The sequence below is a fragment of the Myodes glareolus genome, chromosome 7 (assembly GCF_982192425.1).
Source record: "Myodes glareolus chromosome 7, mMyoGla1.1, whole genome shotgun sequence".
Taxonomy (NCBI): domain Eukaryota; kingdom Metazoa; phylum Chordata; class Mammalia; order Rodentia; family Cricetidae; genus Myodes; species Myodes glareolus.
Genome location: NC_142032.1, coordinates 83,145,048 through 83,160,132, shown reverse-complemented (window position 1 = coordinate 83,160,132; position 15,085 = coordinate 83,145,048). Strand labels below are relative to the sequence as shown.

Genomic DNA, 15,085 nt, shown 5'->3' with positions numbered 1-15,085 from the left:
CGAATTTGATTGATCTCTTTTAGAGCTGTCACCAAAGATATATCAGTGTAGGAATTTATGATCTGTCTAAGTGGATTCTGGGTCAGTGCCAAGTTCAAGAAATTTTTATTTTTGTTTGTGTACGACAGGACAGTTACAGCAATTTAGTCTTTTGTTGAGGACGGGAAGGAGGAAACACTGTGTGGCAGAAACTAGGCAATTTAATTCAGAGTAAAAAAAAGCAGAGATTCTCTGAGTTCAGGAAGAGAACCGGTAGAAAATTCCATGAGTGGAACTCCAGGAAAGACTGGACCCATAACCTCAAGTGGTGTTATTATGGGTATAGTCCTCCCCCCAGCTCAGCTCAGCAGGCCTGGGTGTGGTCCTCATTTTCTCCATGGATGACAGGATTCACCTCTAGTATCTTCTTTCACGGGAGAGATCCAGAGAAAAGAAAGAGCCTCGTGGTAGTTTCAGTGAAAGTCCCAGGGGTGATTCTGGTTGGTTAGTCTTGCCAAATGCCTTCTTTTGTTTGTTTGTTTGTTGCTCAGGGAAGTGAGAAGACTGGACCGACAACCTTTCTAGGTTTGAAGGACGATGGGATGCAAGGGCATCAGATACCCTCATGGCATGCCTTTTCACTCTGCTTCTTGTGTCTCTTCCTAGACCGCCTCAGAATTGGGCAGCAGAGACGATGAAGGACGTGGCGCCTTTCTTAACATTTTTCTCAGGAGATGAATTGCGCACGATGGCCACAAAGGTATCACTGTGCAGTGAATGGAGAAGGCTGAGGGAATCTGAAAGGGAGAAGAAGGGTGGCTGGTTAGAACCTATCAGGTTCTGTGGTTCTCCAAACTTCTACCATGTCTCAGAGAGCTCAGATATTTCTGGCTTCATCACAAACTGGCCAAGACTCTAGGAAAGTAGCTGAGTTTTGAGCCAGATGAACCCCAGACCTTCCTCACATAGATGGAGTCAGGACAGCCAATGCCACACATCTAGCATTCTGCGGTCTGTGAGCACCTTATACCCATGCCCATTCTAGGTCAGATACCCAGAAGGGCATGGTTGCATGAACATACATACATATCATAAAACAATGACTCTTTATGGTGTGGGCTTCAGATGCAATGTAAGAAAGCAGCATGCAAAACAAGCATGAACATGTCTTCCCTTCTCTGTCCAGTCATAGAAAAACCGTCTTTTTGGTGTCCAAACATATAATCAAAAGCACTAGATTTACATGTGTTATATGCAGATCTGATCTTTAAAAAAAATCACTTGCGAGGTTGTCAAAGCCTTCTATCAACATGGTAAAAGCTCAGAAGCAACATGGAGTTATAAAAATCCCTGCGCCGCAAGTGATTATGGTGGTAGGATACGCAGCACATGAATAAATATTAGCTAAATTAATTTTGAGCATGTTCAAAGCAAGAATGGTTTAGCAGTGTACACAAGGATGGTCTCTGCCAAATTCGGGATCGCTGTTCCATCTAGGAAGGAGCAAGGTGGGAGTGTGAGGAATGAGCCTGTCAGTTATGTCTGTGATGTTTTATTTCTGAAGCTGCAGGCAGTGTGGGCATGTGGGTGCTTTGCTGGATCATTCTCTATGCTTTTAAAAATAAAACAAGATATACATACTTCTGGTTAAACAGATCCCAAATGTCCCAGAGGCTCTTGGATGAATAGCAAGCCCCCCACCCCCATCAGAGCCGGTCTCCATCCCCAGATCCCTCCGCTTCCTTTCAGAAATCCCACCCTGTGTGCATACACATCCCTCTTAAAGCTAGATAATGAGAAATACGAAGCACTTTGTTATTCAGTTTGCATTTTTTAAAAAAAATCGTAACTACAAGGGCCATTGGCGAAAGGCACTTGCTGCCAAGCCTGAAGACCTGAGCTGAACCCGGAGACCTACATGGCAGAAGGGGAGAATTGACTGCCCAGAGTTGTCTTCTGACCTCCACACATGTGCCATGGCAAGGCGTTCCCCAAGTAAATAAGTAAATAAATGCATGTTTAAAAGTTATGAGGGTTGGGGAAGCATAGGAGACATACCTCCTTGGGTGATCTCACTGAGCAAACACTGTAAAACAGAACACACCACACAAACTGATAGCAACAAATGGCATCATCTCTTGGGCCTACTGTTGTTATGTGTATGTTGTGTGTTGACCTAAAATGTTATCCAGCAGGACTTGGCTATCCTTTCAAGAACAAAGAATGAGCAAACAAAGAAACAAAATCTTTCTCCGTTCCTTCTTTCCTTCCTTTCTTTTTTCTTGTGTGTATGTAGGTGTGTGCATGTATGCGTGCATGTGTGTGTGTGTGTGTGTGTGTGTGTGTGTGTGTGTGTGTGTAGGTTAGAGAATAGGGGAATCAGTTCTTCCGCCATGTAGATCCCAGAGATGGAATTCAGTCCTCAGCTTTGGCAACAAGTGCCTTACCTCAATGAGCCATCTTGTTGGCCCTTGACTGTGCTTTTATGCAATGGCTTACCAATAGCATTACCACATACTTGCGGGAACGTTACTGTATCTGTAGTCCAAGCTTGACTAAAGCGTGACTGATTTTGCAGTGTGTGAACGTTGCAGAACCTTAGGGCACATTTGAATGCACTGGAGAGATCTGGCTTGGTGGCTCAGGATTGTAATCCCAGCACTCTGGAGGCAGAAGTACCTCAAGTTTCAGATCAGCCTGAGCTGTATAGGGAGACCCTGTGATGGGGGAGCAGTGAGGGAGGGAGATAGAGATAGACAGATAGAGCCCCGAGGATACTACAGTGGTCACAATGCTGGACTGTCTGACTCAGCATCTATGGAGTTCAGGCCTGATTGTCTGTATAATTCACAGGCATTTCTTCCGTCTGTCCAGGGTTGAGAAGTGCAGGAGTGTCCTGACTCGATTCTGATAGGGGAGGGGCCTCAGCACGCTCTTTCTCTTTAGAGGCTGAGCAACAGTGAGGCAGGGCCTCGTAAGAGAGCCTGATGCATTTTCTAGTCACATGCGCAGGGCTCCCAATAATATCTCAAGTCTCAACCAAGTGGTTTATTTCCATTAAGAGAAATGACACCTTCTCCAGGGTCACCAAAGCTCCCTCATTGTTAACCTTTACACATAACCCTCCTCCATCTATTTGTATTTTATGTGTACGTGTGTTTTCTCTGAGTGTAGGTATATGCACCACTGGCAGGCCTTGTGCCTCAGGAGGTCAGAGGAGGGTGCTGGATCCTCTGGAACCGGAGTTTTTGCAGATAATTGTGAGTCATAGTGTGGGTGCTGGGGACAGAACCTGGGTCTTCAACAAGAGCAGAAAGTCCTCTTCATCACTGGACTTTCTCGTCAGCCCCCAATGTTGTTGTCCCCTTTTAAAAATAATAAACAGGAAGCTAAAAATTAAAATAGTATTAAAGCAGAGATGAATGCAAACTTCCACACCTTTTGTGGATATTATCAGATTGCTTGGTGGTGGCGCACCATTCGACAGTTCTGGAAAATCTCACAGGTACAGCCTTCTACATCTGGCTCAGCATTAATTATTAGTATTTTATTTTTGGCAGTCTAATGGGTGGAAAGCGATGGATGCCTGTTCTGCAGTGTTAATTGTGTTTCTGTGGAAGTCAAGTATCATTTTGGTAGGATTCCCCATTAGAGATGATATTAGTTGGGCAAGGGATTAAATTTATATAACAAGGTATTATGAAGAAAAACACCATCTTGAGGCATTAAGTAGTGTTACCATTTAAACTCTGACTTAAATGCATCTCGCATGTTTTTTTTTTCTTTTCTTTTAACTACAGTTTCCTGACATCCTACAGCAAACAGCTTCCAAGATGGTTGGGATGTTGCTCCCCAAAGAATTCCTCTGGGCTGTCTTTGAGTCTGTTCGGAGCAGCAGTAATGAGAGCCCCAGTGCTGACCTCACCTTTGGTGAGTGTTTAACCCTGAATCTATGGAGGCATTGCTTCCTGTGACGTAACAGCGTCTCCTTCTCAGGGGGCTGAATGAAATACTTGTACAGCGATAAAATGGCAAGACCCACAGGCCAAAGAATGACAGACCTGTATCTGAAATCAGGGGCCGGGCTTGAAGGCTTGACAAGTCAACATGGGACAAGCCTTTCATTAGGTTTGGCTTATATTTCTTTTTTATAAAGATTTATTTTTTATTTTATATGGATGGGGAATTTTGCTTGCGTGCATGCATGTATTACATGTATACAGTTCCTTCAGTGAGCAGAAGAGGATGCTAGATCCCTTGGAACTCGGGTCACAGACGGTTGTAACTTGCCATGTGGGTGCTGGGAATTGAACCCAGGTCCTCTGAAAGAGCTAGGGCTCTTATCTGCTGAGCCGTCTCCACAGCCACAATTTGACTTATCTTAAAGGATCAGCATAGCTTAGCAGCTAAATGGTACAGGTTGGAAGGGTTTGGGTTCTGAGTTTGTGACTTACTGGCCGTGTGACTTTAAGCTCTTCTGACTGACGGTGTCTCAGACAGGGTTTCTTTCTGTAGTTCAGTAGCTTGCAGCTCATTGTGTGGTCTAGGCAGCCTCAAATTCCTGTTCCTCCTGCATCAGCCTCCCTAGGGCCGGGATTGCAGGGGGGAGCCACCATGCCTAGCTGTGCCTCCAGTTTCACCCTTTCAAGTTGGATAATATGAATTCTGAACTGCGGTGGGTCATTGTGAGGGATAAAGAGTTTAAACCTTCCAGGCTCCAAAGGGCTTGTCATGGTAGGAAATTATCAGAAATTTCTTCCTCTACTTCCTGGTTTTGAGACCAGGCTGGGCTTGAATTTTTAATCCTCCTGCCTCAGCCTCCTTAGCACCAGGATTACCAAGAGTGTCATCATTTTTATAATCTGTACTGAGTACCTGTTGAATACAGACTCATACCTGGCACCATAGTGATGGGGATAGTGTTACAATTTACGGTGCAGGTGACCCTGACAGGTCCCATGGGTGGGAAACCGGGTGGGTGGGAGACAGACGGACACGTGGAGAGAGCTTGGGTATGGAGAGTTTATTTAGTGGGTATTGGAAAGGTAAGGGGTATGGGGGAAGAGAGGGAAGAGGAGGGGGAAAGGCAGGGAGCTGCCTCTTCAGAAGAAGAATGGAGAGAGAGAGAGAGAGAGAGAGAGAGAGAGAGAGAGAGAGAGAGAGAAAGAGAGAGAGAGGGAGGGAGGGAGGGAGGGAGAGAGGGAGGGAGGGAGAATGGAGACCAGGGGAAGATTGGGAGTGGGCGGAGCTTAAAGGGACAGGGTCTCTTAAAGGGACAGGGTACCCAGGTGACAGGACAGGCTAGCCTAATTGTCACAGACAGTGATGGTTGGCAGTTGTTACTCACTTGTTTATTCAGAGTGAGAGTTCACTGTTGCGTGGGATTTTTATGGTCGCCCATGCTTTGGGAAGAAACCCCTTGCTCAAACTCTGTAAGGAAGCTCAATGAACTCTTTGCTTTCCCAAGCTGGACTTGGCTGGAATTGCAAACCGTTTTATGTTGGGACCCTATAAAAAAGGGTAGACGTTTGTTTAGGTTGCACCAGAAAAGAGGATCTACAAGGCCGCCTCTCTCAATGACCCTGGAGCTCACAGATTTGATAAGACTAGGGAGTCGGTAAGCTCCACGGATGCTTTTGACTCTGCTCTCCTGGTGCTAAGATTACAGGCATATACCACCTGCTCAGCTGCAATACAGTGAAGCCTCTTGGTGGATGGGTCCAACCAGGTCATTACTATGCAACCCAGAGGCGCGAGTCCTTGGTTCCCTACTGTCAGCCTTTACACCACCGTGCTTCCTGTGAATGAATCCGGCTAGTGAAGATTGTTGTTGAAGAAAGCAGCTAACATTTCCCACAATTCTATTTCCTTTGTTACTTCCCCACATTGCACACGTTCCTCAGGTTGCCATGGAGTTGTGGCTCCCTCTTCTGATGACATCTTCAAGTTGGCTGAAGCCAATGCCTGCTGGGACCCTGAGGCCCTTCTTTGCATGAAGGGGGACACTTTTATCAGGAATGTGGAACTGCTAGGGGCCGTGAAGGGTTTCCGCAGACCTCAGCTAATGGCCCTGAAGGAAAAGGCAATACAGGTAAGCCCGCCTCAGGAAGGAACAACAGAAAAACAAGCAAGCATCAACATGCAGCCCCGTTCTTTCCACTCATGAACCTTTGAGGCCCTGCACCTATATAATTTTGTTGAAGTTTTGTTGCTTCTGTGGCGTGGCCATGATTTCCTCATTTGAGAAATGGGCAAGCTGTTAGCGCTTCTGTGCTAGGGCAGCGGTAAAACACAGATGACCAGTGTCTCAGACAATCAAGTCTGTGCATATTCTGAACTAAATGCTTGCAAGACTGCTGCCTTTGCATCCTCTTCGTGGAGAACCCCCAAAGGTGCCTGCAGCAGATTCTTCCCAGAGCAAGAAAAAGTGTGGGGGGGGGATTGGAAGGAATTTGTCATTGTCATTTTAAAATGTTGTCTTTAATCCTAGCACTGGGAGGCAGAGACAGGCAGGTCTTTGTGAGTTGGAGGTCAGCCTGGTCTATGTAGTGAGTTCCTGGACAGCCAAGTCTACAAAAGGCAAAAACAAAGCCACACAAATCCCTTTGAGTCGCTGGGGAGATGGCTCAGTGGGTAAAGCACTTCCCTGAAAAGCTGGTGGTGCAAGGGCCCAGTGTCATCCCAGCCGCTGGGAGGCAGAGATGGGGATGCCTGGAGCAAGCTGGTTTAGCTCCAGAAGCCACACCAGTGAGCTTGGGTTCAAGTGATCTAATCAGTGGAGAGAGATCAAGGGAGATACCTGATGCCAAGCCCTGACCTCCACAGGCACGCGCGCACACACACACACACACACACACACACACACATATTCACCCATCACATACAAGTACCTGTTATGCCCAGATCCGTGGAGTCCCCTAAAAAACAACAAGGAGACCGAGTCCTGTATTTAAAAGCAAAGAGCCTTTATTCTTATTCAAGTTTGAACTCAGACTCTCCATGTGTCCATGTATTGGCGTGACCGGAGAACCCCAGCACAGTTGGGGTGGGTTTTTTTTTTTTAATAGTAACAGAGGTTGGGGTGAGGGATTTCTAGGGTTCAGGACCCCTGATTGGCTGACATCTGTCTAGGGGTGTCCTGGTGAAAAGGGGATGGGTGTGTGCTGTGATAAGGGACATCCTGAGACCTTATCTACAGTAGTTGAAACATTAGGAATTACCTTTGGATGGTCTGTTCCCAGGTGATGCTTGGGTGCGCTCAGTTTCTGGTCTTTATTGGAGCCAGGTATTGCCTTAGGGTAAACTACTGAGACTCAGGTCTACTTTCTGGTTGGTCTCTATAGAGCCTGTCTTGGCAGGTGTATACTAAGCTGCCCTGGGTCCTACATTACCCCCATATATGGGAACACACGCAATACACCACACATACACACTCAAAAATTCCAAGAACATCACAGCTGTTGGGATTATAGAATAACCCATTACCCTCATGGGATAAAGAAGTTGTTAAAATTATATTCATATTTCTGTTTTTTATGCAGGTAACCCGAGCTTATAATAGAAAGGTCAGAAACTATATGGCTGAAGAGTAGGTCCTGTTGGCAATATGCTTCCTATACAAGCATGAGGGTCTGAGTTCCATTTCCAGGATCCATAGCAAATAGTCAGGCGTGGTGTCATGCTTGTAGTTCCAGAGCTAGGGCATGGAGGTGGAGGATCCCTGGGGGTCAAGACCAACCAACTTATGTGGTAAACTTCAAACAAGGGTGAAAGACCCTGTAAAATGTCTGACTTACATACCATTTAAGGTGGACAGCATCTGAAGAAAGACATCTGAGGTTGACCTCTGGGGTCCCCTTGTGCTTGCATACATATGCACCTGCTCACTTACGCATGTCTGCACACATGCAAACACACAGACACACAGATGTTTGGACTCTCCAGTTTGGGGGACCCCCATTCTACCCAGCTCTCAGCACATTGAGCAGCATTTCCCCTGGAGCTGCCCTCTCCAAACCCCACCCTCAGTGCACCAAGCAGTGGCCCCTCCCCTGGAGCTGCCCTCTTTAAACTCCGCCACTGAGAAAGCCCGCCTAAAGTCAGTCTCTCCTCGGGGCTTCTCAAGATCACTCCTATAGGCCACTTAAGACCTCGTAGGTATATCTGCTGTGTGATACCTTTCTTGCCCTCCTGAGGGTCACCCAGGAGTGCTTTGCTCTGTTCATTAAGCCTGAATTTATTAATTTGGTTTGATTGGCTTATTACATCAGTGGCAGCGAAATAACCAGGGATTCAAAATTATCATCTGATACACAAGAAAAGTCAGAAAATGATAAAGAAGAAAACTGGTGATGATGTTTCACCAGGGCATCACTGATATTTTGGTGCCAGATTTGAAGTGTCGCAGATTTACATATATGAATGGAAAATATATAGATTTCTTTTGTGTACTGCACGTGGATGTCTTTAATACCTATGTAAAGCTGATTACAGGACCTTCACAGGTACTAAAATCCATGGATGCTCAAGTCCCTACGTAAAAAGGTGTGATATTTGCAAAGAGCCTACCCTACACAGTACAATACAAATTCCATTTAGGTAGTTATAATTACTTAGGGTGTGCCCTAAGCAGTCTGTTACAGCGTGAGAAACGTTCAGTCCACTTGCAGTATCTTTGGTGGTGCTGGGTCTAGCAACAAGGGCCCTTGCACAAGCAAGGCAAACATTCTACCACTGAGCTACAGACTCGGATGGGATTTTTAAGAGAACATTTTTAACGTATGGGTTGTTGTGTCTGCAGTTCTCAGAACATGCAGATACAAGATAACTCGGTTCGCATGTATCTGCTACAAAAACGATAGATATCACACTCATTATTCAGGAACCTGTTTTCTGCACGCAATGTGTTTTTCCGTATCAGAGAGATAAATATACATCAGTGTTTTGTGACTGGTCTTTATTTAGCTAGTCATTTAGCTTTGGGTTCTTTGAGTTTTTTTTTTTTTTATAAATGCTTCATGCCAGCCAGCTTTCCATTTCTGTGATAGAGTACCCAAGTCAAGACAGCTTAGCATGAGCAAAGTCTCTTTTGGGTGCACGGTTTCAGAGGCTTCGGTCCATGGTCAGCTGGCTCTTGGTTTGGGATCAAGGTATACCAGAACATCATAGTAGAGAGGGCATGATGAAGCATGGGTGCTCACTCATGGCAGCCAGGGGAGGGGAGTGATGACGACAGACAGACGGCAGACAGACAGACAGACAGACATAGGCGCTCCACTATCCTTCAAAGGTTTGTGCCCACATGACTTTCTTCTTCTCATAGTTTTCACATCGTAGTAGTTCATTTGGCTATGAACTCATTAATGGATTAATCTCTCAATGGGGTTGATGCCACCATGGTCCAACCACCTCTTCGGAGCCCCACCAACTGGAAACCAAGCCATCAACCCATGGGCTTTTGGGAGGATGCTTCATATTCAAACCCCATCTAAGCCTTTGTACATGTTTAAACATATAGCTTTGCACCCTGGTCTTACAATTTTCTTAGGCTAAATTCTTAGTAGAACTCCCCTGTGAAAGACTATCAACTTCTGCAAGACTTTTGGCATGACCTGGTACAAAAAGCTGTGTGTGTGCATGCATGCATGCATGTGTGTGTTTGTGTGTGTGTGTGTGAGAGAGAGAGAGAGAGAGAGAAGGGGAGGAGATTCACGCTGTGTTTCAAATACAGCCTTTCTTTGGGTTTCTATAAAATATCTTATATTTGTACAGATTATTGGAGGTTGAAATATAAAAAAATACCTTATATTGGTTAACTTATAAACAACATAATTTATTACTTACAGTTCTGGTTGCTAAGAAGTCCATGATCAAGGCACTGATAGATTCAATGTCTAGTGAGGGTGAATTTCTCTTAGGTAATCATTTCCTTCAGCATCTTGCTCTAATAAAGTGGAACTGGGCAGGGAGCTCTCAAGATCTCTTTTATAAGGGGCAGGAATTCCATTTCTGAGGGTTGAGCCATTTTCTACGCCCATCACATTCGGGATTAGGTCTCAGTGATGGATTTTAGGAGGGTATTAAGTATAGACCATAGCAGGTGTTGCCACTAACATCTGGTCTGGTCTGTGTTTCTCCTACCTAAAGGTCTGGGATGTGCCCTCACACTGGAAACGCCACCATGTTGTCTCCCTGGGGCACATTGCTTTGGCTCTCAACGCGAGTGAGTTGGAGCAGCTGCACCTCAGCTCTATAGACACTGTGGCATCCCTTGGTCAGCAGTCGGAATGGACCCCCGGACAGGTGGGTGGATGTTCCTGGGTCTTTAAAAGATTCTCATTCCCTTTATTGCTTCTGTTTGACTTTATACTCCTGAATCGACTTATCATGTTTATAATAGGTTCTTTCACATCCTTGCTAATACTTCCATCGCTATTGCCATTTCTCAGTCTGTTCTAAAAAGAGACTTATTTTTATTGTTAAAATTGTGTGTGTGTGTGTGTGTGTGTGTGTGTGAGAGAGAGAGAGAGAGAGAGAGAGAGAGAGAGAGAGAGAGAGAGAGGTACTGCTGGAGGGCAGAAGAGGTCATCGGTCCCCCGAAGCTGGAGTTACAGGGGTTATGAACGGCCTAATGTGTATGATGGGAATTGAACTCTGGTCCTCCAGAGGAGCAGCAAGTGCTCCCAACCACTGAGCCATCTTTTGAGTCTGCTATCTATGGGCTGGTTTTTCTCCTAATTAAGGGTTAGTTGTGTTTGAAAGCCTAGTCGTTTTTCACTTGATCTGAGCCAAAGGCAAGAAAACAATGATACTTATTAATTTTGACTGACTGGTAGATGTTATGAACTTCTCATTGTTAAGAGTTTGACTTAGTTGTAGTTCCTAAAACATACCAGTCTTAAGATCTTCTGAGTAAATTGGGAGCATGGGGACCTTGGAGAGGGTTGAAGGAGAGGGGAGAGGCAGGGAGGGGAGCAAAGGAAAATGTAGAGCTCAATAAATATCAATAAAAAAGAGAAAAAACCAGTCTTACTCCAATTATGTAAGTATTTGCAAGTAATTTTTTTTATCTTTTTATTGTATTCTTTTGAACTTTATTTGGGACAAAGTGATCTTTATTCTATGGTTCCTTCTGTCCTTCCTTCATTGAGACATGATTCTCCTAAGAAACCTGCCTATTTTCCATGAATATCAAGGTCTCTCCACTCTGGCTGGAGGGAGAGAAAATTCTTTCCAACTCCATGTGAACTTTAAGAACTGCTTAGCCCACCACTTCTGCTGGTTCTTGCCCGCTGTGTGGTTTCAGTCCCGACATCCTGATATATAGAAATCAGGGCTCAGTACTCAAGAAGACATAATTGCTGATTTTTAGAACTCTCTCTCTACAATTTCCTCCTCTTTCTTTGCACCTGAAATGAGAGCTGTTTTGGCCTTCCTGAACTTGGGCTTCTCTCTCATATTTTTGTATAATTATTTATAGAAAAGCCCAGATTGTCAGTTCTTTGAGGCTGCTCTTATGGGAAGAAAACATTCTAAGAGTTTGATTTCATTTCTCTGGGGAATATCTGTGATATTTATACTGGCTTAGGCTAGATCCTGGGTACAGAAATTGTATCCATAAAAGATGACTAGCACATATTTCTTTTCTTTAAAAATATATGGTTACACATGCATGTTTCATTGCAAAATAAATATGTATTGCGTAAATGAATGCTAAGATACTCTCTTCTCTAGAGGTCAGCAGGTGTGGATTGCTATTTGGTAAGTGCTGAGATTTGAACTAGTAGTGACAGTAGCTTGGTTTTTTGACCTTGAATCTATGTCTAAAATGCAGCTAGATCACTGGGATCCATTGGTTTTTCCTGCTTTATGATGTGGAAAATGCCTCTCGGGGGACGATTTTAATGCTTCCTTTATTTATTTACCCTGTTTCATGGTTGCTCTTACATGCACCCTGGTTGTTCAATATTTTAATGTCATTACTTCCTAAATGTTGTTCAATTTTCTAGTTGTTTATGATGGGTTGAAAGTCTGTTTGGTTGTTAATCGCCTGTGAACTAAATGAGTCCCCCCACCCCCCAGAATTTTAGTTTTGATTGGGTGAGGCATTTGGGGTATCTAGTCATAAGTGCTTCCGTGTTAGCTTTGCTCTTGGCCAGCTATCCCTCAAGGGTGTTTTCTGCATTAGGTTTACACACTACCTAATTAGCAGCCCCATCAAAGTGTGTCTCTGCTTCATTTATTATATTAGGAAATCCTATCGTTAACTCCACTCTTATAGTTGCTCAGTTCTAAGCAGTCACTCCTACCTGGGGCAGACTATGTTAGCTGGTTATGCCTGCTACAGTGAGCAGAGTCCTGTCTCTGTGACTCCATGGTGATCCGAAACTGGGGAAGGTGTGTGGAGACAGATCAGACAAAGATCTCCAACTGAAGTTCCTAGAACCTGTAAATACAACTCATCGCAGGAAACGACTTTACAGATGGAAGTCATTTAAAGATCTTGATGGGGCCTGGGCACTTACTGCTCTTGCAGAGGACCTGGGTTCAATTCCCAGCTTTCAGAATGTAAGACTCACAATTGCCCCTTACTCCAATGCCAGGGGATCTGATGTCTTCTTCTGGCATCCACGGGCACTTGCACACATATGGTGCATGAACATACATTCTGGCACACACCCAGACATGTAAGAAAGATTTTTTAAAAAGACAATGAGATGTAAAATTATCCTAAAGGGGCCCAAAGTGTTCATAAGGAGCCTTGTAAGAGGGAGCCAGGCTGCCACAGCCATAGAAGAGGATTCAACAATGAAAGCAGAGGGAAACGGGTTTTGAGGCGCTAGGCTGATGGTTTTGAAGATGGACTATGTGGTCACGAATTAAGGAATGAACTAACCAGTAGCTAGAAAAAGCAAGGAAACACATTCTCTCCAAAACCCTCAGATGAAACGCAGCCTACTGGTTCCTTTGAGGACTTAAAGCCTCCAGAACTGTAAGTGAATGCATCTGTTTTTACCACCAGGTTGGTAGTAATTTGTAACAGCAGAAAGGTAAGACTAATGCAGAATAGCTGAAGAAAGGAAAAGTAGTGGTATTACTAAGCCAAGGGGGATGGGTGTTGGGCAAAACCAATGCGTGGGCTCTTCTCTCATTAGGTGTTTGTAAGTGATACCCCACGATTCTGAGTGGCAGTTTTCAAATACAGCATGGTGTAAATCATGCCTTGCCCGGAGCATGGTTAATATGGAGATTCTGGTCATGAGGATTAAATGAATTTAAAAAAATAAAACATGTTGAACAATAATATTTAAAGGTCAGGAAAACAATTGCATTAGTTCCCTTTCTCACTGTTATGACCAAACACCTGGCAAGGGGCTGCTTATGGAAGGATGTGTTTATTCCTGCTCACAGTTTTAGGGGACATAGTCCATTCCGGTGGGGAAGGTGTGACTTCGGGCAAGGAGAGCATGTCTGCAATAGAGGGAGGCCAGCTGGTCCCACTGAATGGGTGCTGAGGAAGCAGAAAGAGAACAGGAAGTCAGGCCAGCAAATAATCTTGAAGTCTCACTTTCCAGTGACCAACTTCTTTCAGCAAGGCTCCACTTCCTGTGGGCTCCACATCCTTCCCAAACAGTGCTACAGCCGGGGACCAAGTGTTCAAACTGGTGAACCTATAAGGGACATTCCACATTCAAACAGCACTTGCTGTCCCTAGTCTTTTTATCATTGTCCTCAGCATCCTGAGTCACCAGAACCATGGTCACTTCCCTTCCTCTGAGTTGGTTTTATTGTTTGCAGAATGGAAAGGATGACACCCAATGATCTGAAGTTCTTTCCACTAACATTCTGCAGTCCCATGGTTCTCTGACTCTAAAACTGGTTTTAACTAGTTTAGGAAATGCCACATTCCATTCCTGATATTAAAATGAATTTATTTGCAGCCTGGAAGAAACCGAAAAATAGATCCAACTTAAAAGTGAGAGCATCCCTCTCCCTGTGCGCCAGTTTTAATTCCCATGGATGGCAGCAAGATATATCAATATGTTTGAAAAGGATATGAAAACGTAACATTTGCATATATCATTTGCAGTCAGTTCTTCAACTTCAGCCTCCAATCAAACCTTTAAATGCATGTTTCTAGATTAATAGTCAGACCTGGAGGAACTACATTATCAGATAGTTCAGCTTAAAACCTAATATAAGGGGAAAAAAACTATTATCGAAGCCAGAGGGAGGAACAGAGAGATTGAAATCTTACAGCTACTCATTTTTCAGTGGTTAATATTGCCTACAAGTGTTGGTATTAATTGTCCCAGAATCATCACACATACACTGGTCCAGTCATTCAAGAAAATATATTTTGACTTATCACCTTGCGGGCTGAGCTTGCATTTTCTGGGTTCCAGGAGCAAGGACAATTTAATACCACATCTTCAAGGCAATTTTATTTGAATTGTAATTTTACACTTTCATCTGAAAATGGGCATCCATGATATTTGAGGAGCACAAATCGTCATGAGTCAACTAGTAAAATCTGATTGTGAAGATTTAATAAGAAAAATCCAGTCTATGGTCACACCACTCCGAATGATCTGGTCTTGCCTAATCTCAGGAGGCAGGCAGGGTGGGGCCTGCCTAGCTAGTACTCGACTGTCTGGGGATACTGGGTGCTGTTGAATTTCTGTGTTTTCCTTCCAGAGACAAAACATCTGTATTGTCTAAGACAACTGTGTGTCCCCCTGCCTGGGTTTTAAAATTCCTTGTGGTGTGTGTGTGTGTATGTGTGTGTGTCTGTCTGTCTGTCTGCCCTAGATTGACACTGGGAGACTTTCTTACTCTCTCTCTCTTTCCATTTTATTCAAGGTCTCTCAATTGAACTCAGATCTCATTGATTTGGCTAGTCTAGCAAGCCAGCTTGCTCTGGGGATCCCTGTCTATGGCGCTGGAGTGCTAGAATTACAGGTGGGCTTCCACGCTGACCTGACATTAATATGGGTTCTTGAGATTCAAATTCCCATCTTCACGCTTGCACAGCAGGCCTTTAACTACTGACCTATGTCTCCAGCCTCCATCAGATTTTTTTTTGGCATAGAATTATTAGTTCCCA

General features: G+C 44.4%; 1 protein-coding gene across 1 annotated transcript in view; it reads left to right on the top strand.

The window, feature by feature from the left end:
• The window catches only part of Otoa (otoancorin), a 69,980-nt gene that overhangs the window by 44,028 nt on the left and 10,867 nt on the right, over positions 1-15,085 (top strand). Inside the window, exons 21-24 of the mRNA XM_048460427.3 lie at positions 646-739; positions 3,780-3,909; positions 5,883-6,070; positions 10,126-10,281. Coding sequence (XP_048316384.3) covers positions 646-739; positions 3,780-3,909; positions 5,883-6,070; positions 10,126-10,281 — 568 coding nt within the window. The remainder of the gene's footprint in view (positions 1-645; positions 740-3,779; positions 3,910-5,882; positions 6,071-10,125; positions 10,282-15,085) is intronic.